Genomic DNA, 14,740 nt, shown 5'->3' on the forward strand with positions numbered 1-14,740 from the left:
AAAACACAGATGCAACATTTTGTACAAAGAAAGGTCTTAATACCATAATAAAAGTACTGTTGGAAGGGAACAAAAGCCAGTGGCTACCTGCCCTGGGAAGGTAGGCACTCCGTGAAAAATGAAATTCATTTATAAGAACTATTCTAATGGAAAGTTGGGGGAAAGGTTAAAAACAGAAAAGAAAAACAAACCCAACCCCATCCCTGCAAACCTAAGTGTGAAAGAGTTAGAAGTTAGAGACAATTGTTATCACCAAGATTATTTACCTGAACCCCCTCGGTTTGTCCCTATGAATAATCAGCTTAATTTAGGGCCTTCAAACCTGAGGTAGTTGAGGGTCACCTGAAAGACCTGTCTGGAAATGATCTACTCTCAGAATCGAACCCAATGGCATCTAACCAATGGTTTCATGTTGCTTTGGCTCCTGGGGTGAAAGGCTGGGCCACCACTGTGGGTTGCTGATCCTTATTTGGTCTGCGCCCAGGAGACCATGGACTTGAGCAGCAGACAGCTCGCCAGTCTGCCGTGCCATGCTGAGGGCCGGCAGGCCTGTGGTGGTAGTGGTCTATTCGGCAGGCAGTGCGGTCTCCGGCTGACGGTGGGGAGAGGGCAACGCTGATCTGGTTGCAGGCCAATGCCAGCACTGAAGGCTTCCGTTGGCAAGAGGGATTTCCAGAGGTTTGGAAAGGTGCCAGAAGGTAACGAGAACTTTACAAGTAATTCAAGACCAGGTTAAGTGGAGCCAGAGGACCCCTCTAGACCAGCGATTTTCAGCCTTTTTCATCTTGTGGCACACATAAGCTACTAAAATTCTGCAGCACACCAAAAAATATATTTTTTTGCTCATCTGACAAAAAATAGGTATAATTTTGATTTATCCCCACCCCCCAGAAAAGTAATTACCTACCCTTTTTGCTCCAAAGTGACTTTAGAAAATCATATGCAGTGCCTAGACTTGTGTACAGGATTTCTGGTACCAAGAATTAAAGATGCGACCTTATTATGTGACGTGACCAGTAAGATGCAACTCTATTTATGGTTCAAGGGAGGGCATTCACAACACTCAGCTATTGCTGTGTTGGCTGTTGTCATTTTTTAATATGACAATCTAAGGGAAAAGAGGGCTAGTCAGGTATTGCCCGTTTTAAAAATTCGCATGGCATGCCAGCTGAGAAGTCGCTGCTCTGGACTAGGGAGCTGGCAACAAGTGAGCACTTCCTGGGTGCAAACTCAGGGCCAGCTCCCCGAGGCCACAGCGTAGCAACCAGAGCAAAACACATGCACCTGTGACCCTGTGGCACTCGGTGTCTGATGCGACAGCTCCAACACTTCCAAGGAAGAATGCCCTGGGCAACATTTTGTAATTCCAGCCACAGTGATAGGGACTCATGTTTAGGTGGGATCCTAGGGACCAATCTCAATCATAGTCTAATTTAAACTCCTTGTCCAGATATAAAATAACCCCACAAAAGCAGGTCTTTTTTCCCCTATGTACACACACATCCTTATTCTAGAGGTATTAGAGCACCATATTATAAAATTAAACAGATGTGGCTGCCTTTCAGCCTCTGGCCAATCCCAAACCAGTCTTTTGCTGCTGTCCTCCCTCATGACCCATTTATGCCGACCCATGAGACTCCAGTCTCTGATGACGCTCAGTGACTAATTTAAAAGGTTGTGAGGTTCACTTTTAGCCTCAGGATAGGATTTGTTTTCATCAAGGTGTATCACACTCATTCTTAGAAGAGCCTAGACAGGGCGATATGATTCTGGCTAGAGAACAGGCTAGCTTCGAACCTGAGCAATGGTTGGAGTAATTACGTGACAGGTACTGCCTCATGTGAGACGGATAGAGCCTGCGCTCCATTTCAAGTGCTTTCTTCATGGTTTCATTACTGGCTAAGCCCATGATTTTAAAAATTACTGTGGCTTCTTTTCAAGAGGGAGTGATTTTCAGTCCTAATCTGGCCCAGTACACCTTCTAGACTTTCCCCGACTGGTGACCTGGTGACCCCAACTGTTTGAATGGATGAGATTCTGAAAATGAGGACTAACCACCTTTGGAAATATTGATCTACACTGAGAACATACTGATTGGCTTAATTGGCACAAGCGGGCCCAGGATGCCACACACCACTCCTGAACGTTGGATGGGAAAATGCTGAGCACGAAGCAGCGCTAAACGTGAGCACCCTGTTTCTACTGAACCCTCTTCAGCCTACGGTGGAGATCACACATCGGAGTCTCGTCATCTGAGCTACAGGGAGACAGTTTTTTGAGCGCCCGACTTAGAGAACGCAGAGACGGAGTCTGGGGGATGTTTAGGGAGGAGGGAGGGGGTTGATTCACAGTGATCAAACAGGAGTCTCACAACCTGTCACATAGCCACATGTACAATGTTCCTTTGGGACAGGTCCTGGGAAGCGCTTGTTGGCTGCTACCTATGAACTGCTACAGATAAGGAAGACATTGTTTGTCCAAGATTGAAAGGTCACTTGAATGCTGGGGTCCATCTGGAGGTGGAGGGGTGCTGCCGGGCTGCCCGTCTCTATGAGGGCATTGAAGTGCCCTCATCCCGTCCACAGGGCAGTGAGGGCCCGGGACATGTGGCTAGAAGGGAACGGAGCCATGGTCCCCCTTTTGTTTTCCCTGCCCCAGAAACTCCGAGGAGCCTTGCTTGCTTCATGATCCAAACCGGCGACAAACTGGGATGGCATCTGGGCCTCGTTTCCGATTCTTGAAGATTGATGTACAGGGCAGCAATGCAAGCCTTGTTATAGTCACACCGGAAATCCTGATTGCTCCAAGTGTCTTTTTGTAGGCTGCTGCTGCTGCTGCTGCTTAACGGAGGTTAGTAATAAATATTAAAGGAACCTAGCCAAGCACAGGGTTCTTTCCTACTGGGAGCAAGTTTGCCTGATCTTCTGGGTCTGTCATTAGGTAGAACATGGAACTAGCTTCTTCAGATTCAAGAGGATACCAAAGGCAGGCAGACATTTGGAGAAGGGAACTGAAAACCCCTCACAAGCTCCCTCTTGGGGCCTTGGGTCTGACGGGAGGTGCCAAGGAAAATTCATTCTGGGGGAGGGGGAGTGGCTATCTCACCAGCTCCATTCAAGCACATGGTAAGGTTTTCCAGCCTGGTCACAAGGAGTTCCCAAGAAAGGCGTCTCCTGAAGACCTGGGCCTTGCACACCCCTCCTTTCCCTCTTTCTGTGGCCCTTTCATTTGTGAAGGTGGGCAGAGGCTTTCAGCTGGGCTCCAGCTTTGGGAAGGAAAGGCACTCCCTCCACTTCTGCCTTTGGAGGAAAGCTGTGGCTCAGCAGCTCCGCCCGACCCTGGGGGGTGGCCTCAGCTGACCCACACTCAGCAGGATACTCAGCATGGAGGCTGACGGGAGCACCAAGGTAGAGCCTGAGCAGCACCGTCGCTGTTAACTGCTGTGGTCAGGGGCTCCTGGGAGCTCAGAGCCTCAGGGGTGTTCCCTTTGGGAGAGTTGGCTATGTGAGCGAAACTTGAAAAAAGAAAACCCAAAACCCAACCAATCACCATAAGCAGCAAGTGGAAATCCATGGAACTGCCAAAAAGGGGGGGAGCGCTGCCTTGGCATTCTCAGCCAAGACACTCCTCCTGTCCTTCTGACTCTGCACAGACTCAGGGTGGTGTCCTGCTTTGGAATCCACAAGCCCTCTGATGTTCACAAGTTTGTGCAAGTGATGAAACTGAAAAGACTGAGAAGAAAACAGAAAAGAAAATGCATAAGACCTTCCCTCCACAGGCTCTCAACCACAGCCACCACAGCCCCTCAGACAAGGACACCTATTGTTTAAGGCTAAAACCGCAGGCAGGACTGGGAGGGAGGTCCTCTCTATGAGGGGTGGCCTGTTCCCGTCCTCTCTGGACACCAGGGAGGCGGGGAAAGAACACAGATCACGGGTTCTGACGCAAAGGGCGTCACCGTGGAGGGAGTCTTTGGAAGGCCATGCAGATCCTGAGCACTGGACAATGGGAGCGCTGTGGCCGCCGCCACGACTCCAGGGGTTCAGTCTGTGGTGGGGAATAACGCACACATAAAGAGCCAACTGAGACTTACACTGTGACGTGCGGGGCGTTGGTGCGGCTCTATTCTTTTTCGGTTACCGCTGCTTGCAGTGCCGGTGGAGATGCTTCTGTTTCTGAAAGACAGCAACAACCATTCATGTTTCATGCCTCCTCCTGCATGCACACATTCAGTTAGTCAAAACTGCCACCATGTTGGGCTCTAAAGAACATGATAATCGTAATCACCCGGTCCCTAAGTAACATGTCCAGAAATGACTGGGTGACACGAGAGCCAGCCAAGTCCAATGAGAATTGGCCGTCTTGGTTGTGATCAAGTCGGTCACCGTGGACACGTGGAAAAGCAGCACTCAGAGTCCAAGCAACAGAGGGTCCTTGGGCTGGTGGGACGAACATGACTTGCTCCAGGCCATTCCTAGCTCCTGACCCTTCCTATCTTTTGGCCGTTGCTGCCCATTGCTGGCTCTGGACAGTCAGAGCCTTGGAATTCACTTGCCCCTGGCTGCTGGGTCTTCACTGATGATGATTCATTCATTCCCTATTCAACTCCAGGCTGGCCAGACACTAAACTCCCAGAGTGCAAACCAGTCAACGTTACTACTGGTCAATGTCAAGATCTTGAAAGGTGACAATGAAAGCTTTCAATTCATGATTTATCCTGGTTTGGGGCTTATAGGTTATTTATAACCGAAAACCTGCTCTGTGAGTACAGAGAAAGGAGGAGGTCATTGACCAAAGGGCTTCTCGTGGTGTTACATTCCAGGGGAAAGCCCTCCCCACACGGCACCCCCTTCCCTGTGGCTAGTGCAGGTCCTCTGAGAGGCTTACCTTCTTCCCAGCCCTCCGCGACGCCGGCCAGCTCGTAGTGCTTTTTTCGAAGCTCTCCCAGTTTCTGACGCTCCTTCTGCAGTTCATTTTCTAGTTCCAGAACCCTGACCTGTGGGGAAAGTGGCATTTTCTTTTGAGCAGCAATCTGAGAACTGTCTTACTTTGACTCATTCCCTTTTCTCCGTGTTCCCATTTTCTTCCACATTATTCCATAGCTCACCCAGTTCTCAACCTCGTCTCTGCTCTAATTTCTCTCATTCATTCCTCTATTCCATCTGTCTTCTCACCGGGACCCTCTACTAGAAATGAATGATGCCTTATAGTCCAAATGCCTGAAAGGGAGTTAGGGCTTATCTTAATTTCTTCTGATAAATCACTGTCTAAACACTGCAATGTTTGGCTTATCCAGTCATAACCCTTCAAGCCCATTTCCCTGGGAGTTCAGGCAGGAACCAAATATGATGGTTGTGGCGTCTGAGGGGTTGGTGCAACTCGGGGTTATTATTACACAGGCACGACCTCACTAAAGGGGAGTTGCTTTCGGCTGTCTGTACTCCTCATTAATTCTAGTTATTTATTATTTGGTAAATATTTGCTGAGCACTCATTATGCAGCCCAGGCCTTGTTGTAGGTGCTGAAGACACACACAGTGGTGCATGTACAAACGAGGTCCCTGCTTACTTGCTGGGGGAAGAGACTAATGAGGAAGAAAAGGTCAGATCGTCAAGGAAATGACACAAGGTGATGGGATCAATACCAAGGATGGTCAGAAAATGAAATAGCTTTGGAGCTGAAACCTAAATGGCTATAGGAGATCAGCTATTCAGATTATTGGGGGACAATATTCCAGTTGAGGAAGTGGACTTTAAGGCAGGAGTGGGCTCAAGGTGTGGGAGAACAGGAAGATTGACACGTGGGAGTGGGAGAGGGAATGAGATGAGGCTGGAGAAGCAGGTATGGATCATGCTACCCAGGCCTACATGGGCCAGGGTCAGAAATTTTTGTGTTACTCTAAGTGCCAAGAGAAGCCATTGGAAGATTTCAAGTGGGAAAGTGACATGCTGTCACTTATGTTTTTTAAAATATTTACTTATTTATTTTTAGAGGGGAAGGGAAGGAGAGAAGAATATCAATGTATGGTTGCCTCTCATGAGTCCCCTGCTGGGAACTGGCCTGCAACCCAGGCATGTGCCCTGACTGGGAATCGAACCTCGATTGTGTGGTTCGCAGGCCCGTGCTCAATCCACTGAGCTACACCAGCCAGGGCCTGTCGCTTATGTTTTTTAAATATGTGGAGAATGAACAAACTTTAGAGGGGCAAAGGTGGAAGTAAGTAGGCCCAGTTAGATGGTCCCTTTTTTTGCTTTTAAACTTTTTATTATGGGAAATGTGAAACAAGTACAGAAGGATGGAGACTGGTGCAACGAACTCCATTATGTGCCTTCCACCTGGTTCCACCGTCCGTCAACTCACAGCCCCGATTGGCTCAGCAATACCTGTCCCCACTCTCCCTCCCACCACCATCCACTGGCCCCACCACAGGGTTATTGTGAAAGACAGATGCATATACATTATGGTTAAGTTGCTTTTGCAGTAGCTCAGGAGGGAGACGATGGCACCTTAGACTAGGGTAGAGTGGTGGAAAATACTCGGAAGGTTGATCAAGGCTATCATTTGGAGATTTTAGAGTTGATAAGACCTTCCCTGCATTGGGTGTAGAGGGCAAGGGAGAGAGGAACCAAGGATGACTCCTAGGTTTGGGGCTCAGCACCCAGGTGGGTGGTGGTGATGCCATTTACTGAGATAGAACCAGGGAAGAGGGGCACCAAGACCCTGTTTTGGAGATTAAATTTGAGATGCTTACTGAGCATCAAATGGAGATCGCATGTCAGCAGCTGGACAAGTGCAGAGCTCAGGGAGATGGAGGCTAGGGAGAGCAACTGGTGCTCATCAGCACACCGGTGGTGTGTAAAGTCAAGAGGGATTAGTTGAGACCACTAAACAAGAGAGTGTAGGTAGAGGAGACTCAGGCTTGAGCTGTTTTTTCAATGTGTACACAGAAATTTCGCCACATGACTTTCCAATAAGATACCTCCTTTGGGACCCATCCATAGATTTTTAATAGTTTTAATCTGGACGTTACCCCAAAAGTGATGACTAGTAATTCTAGGAGAAGGATGTCAGGTTCGGTGGGCAAGAGTTAGGATTCTCATCGTTACTAATCAGCCCGCTTCACGGCCACTGTCTCTTCCAGCACCATTTATTCTTGGGCTAAAAGGTACATCTGAGTTCATTCCCCTCCAAGTCTGTCTCTCACTGGCTTCTCACAATGGGAATACTATTTGGGGTTGTTACAGGAAGTCATAAAACTGGCTAGACTTAGAGATGGAGTTCGTACCTGGGAGTCCATCTCCTGGCGTTTGATCTGGGTCAGCGTCATGCTTGAGAAGTCCATGTTGTCTGCCAGGACGGAAGTGAGAAACTCTTGTCAGATAATACCCCAGGTGGAGTCCCGCCTGGGAGGCGGCTGATGCCAACGCTCTAGTGAACTGCTTGGTTTGCCATTTACTAGCACGTGTGTGCCCAGTGCAGGGGAAGGACAGGAAAAAAGACGCAGTGACAGGTAACCAGGGTCAGAACTCCCACCCTCCACGCTCCCCACCAGACAGCCAGGCCTGTAGACACATTTCTTTGAATTCGGAGGAATGGATAAATGGAAAAATCTACCCTTTAAAGGTGTGTCACTGTAGTGATATGAACAGCATGCTTGTGCAGTGTCCCTTCTTATGAGAAAATAAATATGCAAAAAGATAAAAAGTAAAGAGTTCAAAAACAGAACCGTGAGAAATTGGGATCATCGAGAATGTAAAGAACAGCTAAATTGGATAGATAAGAAAAAGTATTGCTTCTGAAAGGCTACCTGTTTCCTCAATCTGTGATTTGCCAGAAATGGTGGAGGCCACGACCGCAGCAGTGGCCTGGCTCACCCCGCGGGAGGCTTGCTGCAGCTGGGCCAGGTTGGGGCTGTCCTTGTCAGCTTTCACCTGCCAGGACCAAGCATGTTTAGGGTCACACGACACACAGCGGTGGCAAGGACTGAGTCAGAGCTGGACTGACAGCCCCTGACAACTGGACGTGGAGCCACTGCAGTTACCACTCAGCCTCTCAGAGGCTGCGGCCTGGGGGGTCAACTCCTGGCACATCACTAATCTAAAAGATGATCCCTGGCTTTTTGCTTGCTTGATGGCCTCAAACTCTAGCTTTATCCGGTATTTTGATGAAGTGTTCGCATTGTGAAAACCGATTTAGGATAAGAATGAATAAGGATGATAAGAGAACACTCCCCAGGATACTATAAAACTCACGGGGGGGGGGGGGCGGGGGGTTGGTGACAAGCTTTGCATTAGGATTAGTTGGGCAATGGTTCAAATCTGGAGATGCTTGAGGAGAGGCCCATGCTGGCTATGGAAGGCCTGCACCCGGCCGCTCCGACTCCTTCCTTATTTGAGAGCTCCTGGAATGCTGCAATTGCTTATCAGAGGTGGGCACCATTGGGACCCTCAGAGGTCCCTTGTAACCAAATGAAGACAACCGAGAGAATACGTGGTGAGCTGGGTAGAAGGGCTTGTTGCTGACAGATGAAAGGCTTTCAGGGGTAGGTGGTAAGGGACCCTTGAGAATCAGAATTTTAATTTGGGACCCAACCCACTGGGCCCTAGATAAACCATCTGTTCCTGGAGCTGCTCCCCAGTCCAAGTATCCTTAACCTAGCCAGGCCTCGTAGTATCCCAGGGAGTCCGACACGGGTCCTACCTTGGATGCAGCCACAAGCTGGGCTGTGCTAGCAGCAATTTCATGGGAACACACCATCAGCTCCTCGAACTTCCCTCTGCCTTGTACCACCAGATCGGCTGCGTCACTGACAGGAAAGGACAAGAGGGACTTTGTCACTGTTGAAGTCAGAGCTGTAGCCCCTTATGATCCCATCTCTGGGCCACCCCATCACCCTGCCAGCCTTGTCCCTGTGCTGCCCCAGGAGATCCAGGATCCCTCTTTAACTTTACCAACAGTGAGATGTTTTTTTCCCTTAGTATTCTCTGGGTGGATCAATGGAATGGGGGTGGGGGTGAGGAGCATGGAGACCGAAAGACACTCACACCATGACAGTGGCTCCCCAGCCCACAGCTTTGGAGGCCGAGATGAGGCCTTCTGTCCATCGAGAATTCTTGGCATAAAACTCTTTAGGGGATGCTGTGCCCTAGGGAAGTGAGAAATAATAATAGATAGCTGTTATGGATTGCCTACTACGTGCCAGGTGCATACACACACGAATATGCATGTATGTGTATGTAAATATACACACGTGTGTGTGCCCTCATATGTATCTTCATGGTCACTCTGAGGGGCAAGCATTATTATTCCCATTTTACAGATTAGAAAAGTAAGATTCTGAGAAGCAAAAATTCTTTTCCCAAGGTCTTGCAGGGAATAAATAGAAGTAAACCCTAGGTTCTTCTGACTCCCAAACTCAGCATTTCTATTATATTTCCACATTGTTTGTGTGTTTATATATTATAAAAATAATATATATTTTATATATGTATAAAATGTGTACTTATAAGTAACAATCTCAGAAAAGTCTAGCTTAGCTGCTCTCCATGATTTGCCAAAAGAGAGTATACAGTGAATAATTTTTAAAAACTATTTCTACTTGGGTTTTTAAAATTTTTTAAAATGTATTTATGCTTTGAAAGTATCAGATAGTCTGAGAATCTGCAGATACTCCTTGCTCAGTCCCTCTTTCTACTGCTGCGAACCAAAAACATCACCTCTTAGACTGATAAAAAGCACCACCAAAGCGAGAGAGTGTCGTTCTTTATGTGATTGTTTTTAGGCCCACAAACTGTTCCTGGACCTTTGTCTCTTGAGTTGCAGCTGTTGCCAGGGATGCAAGAAAACACAAGATGGTAATGATGCCAGCAAGAGTGAGAAAATCAAAGCGCTGAAGTTGACACGAGACTGAGGCACAGTCCGTGAACCACTGCGAGTTGGCTGCTGTTGCAAAGAGACACAGTGGAGCCCACTGTGCAAGTTAGCAGCAGGTCGCTTGTCCCATCTGCCTAATTTCAAAAGCTCCTAGGTTGTCCTGCAACGGCCCAGGCTTGCAACGCACACTGGGTTTCCACAGCAGGTTCCAGTGGTGTCTGCCTGGGCTAGCGAGCCAGTAGCCAGAAGCAGGGGCTGGCTGGTCTCTGGCGACTTGGCAGTGTTCCAGCTTCTTCCCATGATGTCTGCTGACATCCAAGGGGTGGCAGCTGTGCCCTCAGATGGACACGCAGGGTGAGACAGCATCACACACAGATTTCACTCAGTGTGGACGAGTATATTACTCAGACTTAGCCTCTCAGTGAGCTGGGAATCCGTAACTAGTGTCCGTTCTGTTCTCCCTGTCCACCCACGCTTACCCGGCCGCTTTCCACGATCTCTCTCTGGAGGTCCTTCGAGGCCACAATCAGGACCTGAATAGCTTGCATTAGACTCGTACAAGATCCAAGAATCCTGCAAAAACAAACAAACAAACAAAAAAACATTTAAAAAAAAGGTGAGGGATACAGAGCAGAGACCAACAATGAAGAAAACTGTTCTCTTCTTCATTTCTAAACACAGGCAAACGCGGAATGGGAAATAAGGCAGGGAACGCTCCCCGGAGGAAGCCCAGAAGGAAAGGCAGACGAACAAGGAGACTTGACCATGGATCTTCTTCATAAGGAACAGCTAAGTGAGGATTCTTGGGAGGTTTCTTTTCCCCTACAATGCAATAGCGGTACTATCACCATCACTAATACTGTTACCAACAGTAACATAGACTCAACCTTGGGTGCCAACGTCCTCCTCTAATTGGTAAAATCCAGTGCAGGCCAGGTGGATCCTGACCACCTGCATGCCATCGTGCTGTTCAGACTGACCTTTCGTTCACCTCCAATTTGACTCCTGTGTCTCCTGCTCGAGATTTGCTGAGCATTTCCTGTTAAAAAGAAGCAAGGTTTCTTAACATGTCACAGGTACTGAGAACCACTGGTGTCCTACCACACTCCAATACCCAGATCTAGAAGGGCCGGGCACATCCTCATGAGAATTGGGCAAAACATCTGGACTTCCCATCTACTTGGTGGGAGGCAGCTCCAGCAGGCTGGCTCTACTGTCAGCATCCCGACATCCTGGCCCCTGGGCTGATGTGCACAGAACTCTGAGCTACGGCATCATAGCTCAGGAGGGGCAGCAGCTACCAGGCCCAGGAGGCAGGTACTCACACCAAGGTGGGTGGCCGGAGTCTTGCATCAAAGGAGCAACATGTGACCTTTCCAAAGGGGCCCACTCAGCTTTTCCCTGAGACGAACATTATCATTGATTTACTGAGTGCCTAGCACTGTGAGAGGTGGGCATTATCTCTCTTTTTTAATCCTCATCTGAGGACATGCTTATTGATTTTAGAGAGGGGAAGAGTGGGGGGGGAGAGAGAAACATCGATGTGAAGGAGAAAAACATGGATTGGTTGCTTCTCAGGTGTGCCCCAACTATGGACTGAGCCCCAAACCTTTTGGTTTACGGGACAATGTTCCAACCGAGCCACAATGGCCATGGCGAGATGTGCATTACCTCATTTAACACTTGCAACATCCCTCTGAGGCAGGTGCTTTTACTATCGACATCCTATCAGAATGAAATCTGAATCTTAGCAAGGCTAATGTCACTTATCAGAAGGAATATGGTTAGTAAGTGGTCAGTCAATCCGAAACCTGAATGCAGGGTGGCCTGGCAGCAAATATGCGACCCTTGAGGAAACTGCTCACCTTCTCTTGGTGAGGGCTTTCTCATTTTCTGTCCCTCAGATATCCTGGTGAGAGTTCAGGTTCTGGTTTATTTTTACAGGGGACCTCTGAAGCCTTAATGAATGACTAACATACATCCCACAGGAAATGCTGCCAAAGGATAGCTTCGAGGGCACCACTTAGACCTCCGGACACTGCCATACCTCTATTCTGGCTGTAGCAGTTTCAATGGCGGCTGAAGTAGCAGCCATCTCCTTGTCCACCAGGTCTCCTAGCTCCTCCTGTTTGATGTCCAGGCCCCTGGGTAGAAGCACCTGTGAACAGATCACGAAGGCTGAAATGACCCTTTGACCTCCTCTCCCTTCTGCTGTGACAGATCTGTAATCCTCACACAGTGGCAGAAGGTAGGAGGATCCCCGCCACATAACCCACTTCTGCAAGCCGTAGAGGGGCATCCCTAATAGGCCTTTTCTGAACTCTCTACCATGTGATCCTGGAGCCGTTTGCCCTGCCCCCTCCACCGTCACTCAGAGCCCACCTGGTTCTGGGAGGCCAACCCTGCTTAACCCCACAAGGCCATTCGGTTGCTGCTGCTCGGACCCTAACCCCACAGGTGCACTGTGTTGACTGTGTTTGCTGCTTGGGATATGTTAAAAACCTCTCCAAACACACGCAGTGACTTCCCAGTGGACAGCCTGCCCCTTATGTAACTTCCCACAGCAATCGGGCGAGGCAGTTCCTGCTCCTGCTGCACAGGTGGGAAGCCCAGGCTCAGAGTGATCAAACGCTTTGAACGGTTACGCTGCTAGGAAATGGCGACTCGGGACTGGAACTCAGGTCTAATGGCCCATGAGCATTTGAAAACATTATGTGTTATAAATACAAGTGTGTAAAATAGATACAAATGATTTAAAGAATAAGAAAATGACCCATGTTACCCAACTTTAGAAATAGCTTAAGAAACATTATTAGTACCTTTGAAATCTCCTTTGCACCTCGCCCTGATTCCATCCCCCTCCCTCCCTGCTCCTCACACCAAGGTAAGCACAGAGTTCAGGAGAGTGCTCACAACGCTTTTTTTTTAGCTCCATAAGAATGCATCCTTAAACAACACAGTGTTCATTTTTTTTACATTTGTTTTGGTCTTTATTAAAAGGAACCGTACTGTATATATTTCCTATGACTTGCTTCTTCACGTAGCATTCTGTGTGTGAGAGTCATCCTACATTGTAGCCATTTGATTCCTAGATATACAAACTCTAGAGAAACTCTTGCACTCACGCACCAGGGGGCATGTAGAAGGATGATCGCAGTGACACATTCGTAATAGCCCCAAACTGGAAATAACCCAAATGTCCACCAACAAGAGAACAGATAGAGAAATTTAGCGATATTCATGCAATGGAGCATCACAGAGCTGTGAAAACAAATACATCTGCATGGATGACTCTCACAGACAGAATGTCGGGAACGGGAAGTCGTAGAAGGAAAGTCTGTAATGCGCTGAACCAACAATATGTTACTGGGGGTTGAATATTCTATCTAAAACCTTCACATTCCAGCTCATAAAATCTGTGCCATATTCTGAGTATCCCTACAGTTCCATTGTCCAGTTCACTAATTCTTCCTTCAGTCTTGTTTTAACTCACTATTGACTCTGTATATCTTAAAGTTATTACTTCCAATGATTATATATATTTTTCATTTCTAGAAGTCCCATGGTTGTTTTTTAAGTCTATCTGGTTATGTTTAAACCTCTTACTCCATGTCACACTTTTAATAGGTATTAAAAAGTTCTTTTAAGCCCTGGCTGGTGTAGCTCAGTGGATTGAGCACGGGCCTGCGAACCAGAAGATCGTGGTTCGATTCCCAGTCAGGGCACATAACTGGGTTGCAGGCCAGTTCCTGGCAGGGGACACCCGATACACATTGTGTGTCCTCGGCAGAGGCAACCATACACTGATATTTCTCTCCCTCCCTCCTTCCCCTCTAAAGATAATAAATAAAATATATATATAAAAAAAAAGTTCTTTAATGTGTCAAACAGTTACCGTGAACTTACAGTCCTCGGGGCTATGAAACTTCTTTAAAAGGTATTTAGAACCCAAGTGTATTCCCTCAGACAACTGGGGTCTACTTCTGCCACGTATCTGGGCCCCTATGACCTTAGGCTTTAAGCTTAATGTCCTGTTTGGAGTCTTTTAGGCCACACAGGTAAGTATGAGATTTGAACCTGAATCTATGGAAAGGAATTCTCTAGGCAGCCATGTTTGCTGTCTCAACTTCTTAAGGTTAAGACGAGATCTTCCCTATAGGGCAGGATTTTCCCCTCATTCACTTCAGACTTCCTTTTTGGGGAAGGCTCCCCATTCCAATCTTTAATCCTACTTAGACTTAGGTTTTCTTTCTTATTTTCCTCTGTGTGTGTGGCCCATTCAAATGCAAACTCTAGGTCACTGGCTCTGGTATTCTATTGGTTTCTGATTCTGAGAACCAGTTATTATTTTTTTAATTCTATTTTACTGCTGTTACAATTGTCTCAATTTTTCCCCCTTTGCCCCCCTCCACCCAGCACGCTCAACTCCCTCAGGCAATTCTCCCACCACTGTTCATGTCCACTGATCACATGTGTAAGTTCTTTGGCTGCTCCACTTCCTATATGGTACTTTACATCCCCATGGCTGTTCTGTAACCACCTACCTGTACTTCTTAATTGCCTCCCCTCCGCACCCCTTCCCAAGTACCCACTTTCTACCTGGCAACCATTAACACGCTCTCTGTATCCACAATTCTGTCTCTGTTCTTCTTAATTTGCTTGGCAACCATTAACACGCTCTCTGTATCCACAATTCTGTCTCTGTTCTTCTTAATTTGCTTGATTTTTTATATTCAATTGTTGATAGATATCCCTCCTGAATCTCTACCCACCACATGTGGATGTGGGACCAGCCCAGGCCACAGCTCCACCCCTCCTACCCATCTAGATGGATGTAATTTAATTCTGTGGTCGTCAGACTTCCATT

The 14,740-nt window shown here is 47.7% G+C and overlaps 1 protein-coding gene across 5 annotated transcripts in view; it reads right to left on the reverse strand.

The window, feature by feature from the left end:
* Positions 1-925: 925 nt before the first annotated feature.
* Positions 926-14,740, reverse strand: part of HIP1 (huntingtin interacting protein 1) — a 138,914-nt gene continuing 125,099 nt past the window's right edge. For all 5 annotated transcript variants that reach the window (XM_037054785.1, XM_037054782.1, XM_037054784.1 and 2 more), the window contains exons 23-32: positions 11,921-12,031; positions 10,854-10,912; positions 10,353-10,446; positions 9,045-9,145; positions 8,701-8,806; positions 7,808-7,931; positions 7,286-7,347; positions 4,888-4,996; positions 4,094-4,175; positions 926-3,731 (exon numbers count right to left, since the gene is read on the reverse strand). In XM_037054785.1, the coding sequence (XP_036910680.1) occupies positions 4,123-4,175; positions 4,888-4,996; positions 7,286-7,347; positions 7,808-7,931; positions 8,701-8,806; positions 9,045-9,145; positions 10,353-10,446; positions 10,854-10,912; positions 11,921-12,031 (819 nt within the window). In that variant the 3' untranslated portion in view covers positions 926-3,731; positions 4,094-4,122. The remainder of the gene's footprint in view (positions 3,732-4,093; positions 4,176-4,887; positions 4,997-7,285; positions 7,348-7,807; positions 7,932-8,700; positions 8,807-9,044; positions 9,146-10,352; positions 10,447-10,853; positions 10,913-11,920; positions 12,032-14,740) is intronic.

The sequence above is a fragment of the Sturnira hondurensis genome, unplaced genomic scaffold (assembly GCF_014824575.4).
Source record: "Sturnira hondurensis isolate 20B ecotype Veracruz unplaced genomic scaffold, ASM1482457v3 Scaffold0008380, whole genome shotgun sequence".
In the NCBI taxonomy this organism is placed as follows: Eukaryota; Metazoa; Chordata; class Mammalia; order Chiroptera; family Phyllostomidae; genus Sturnira; species Sturnira hondurensis.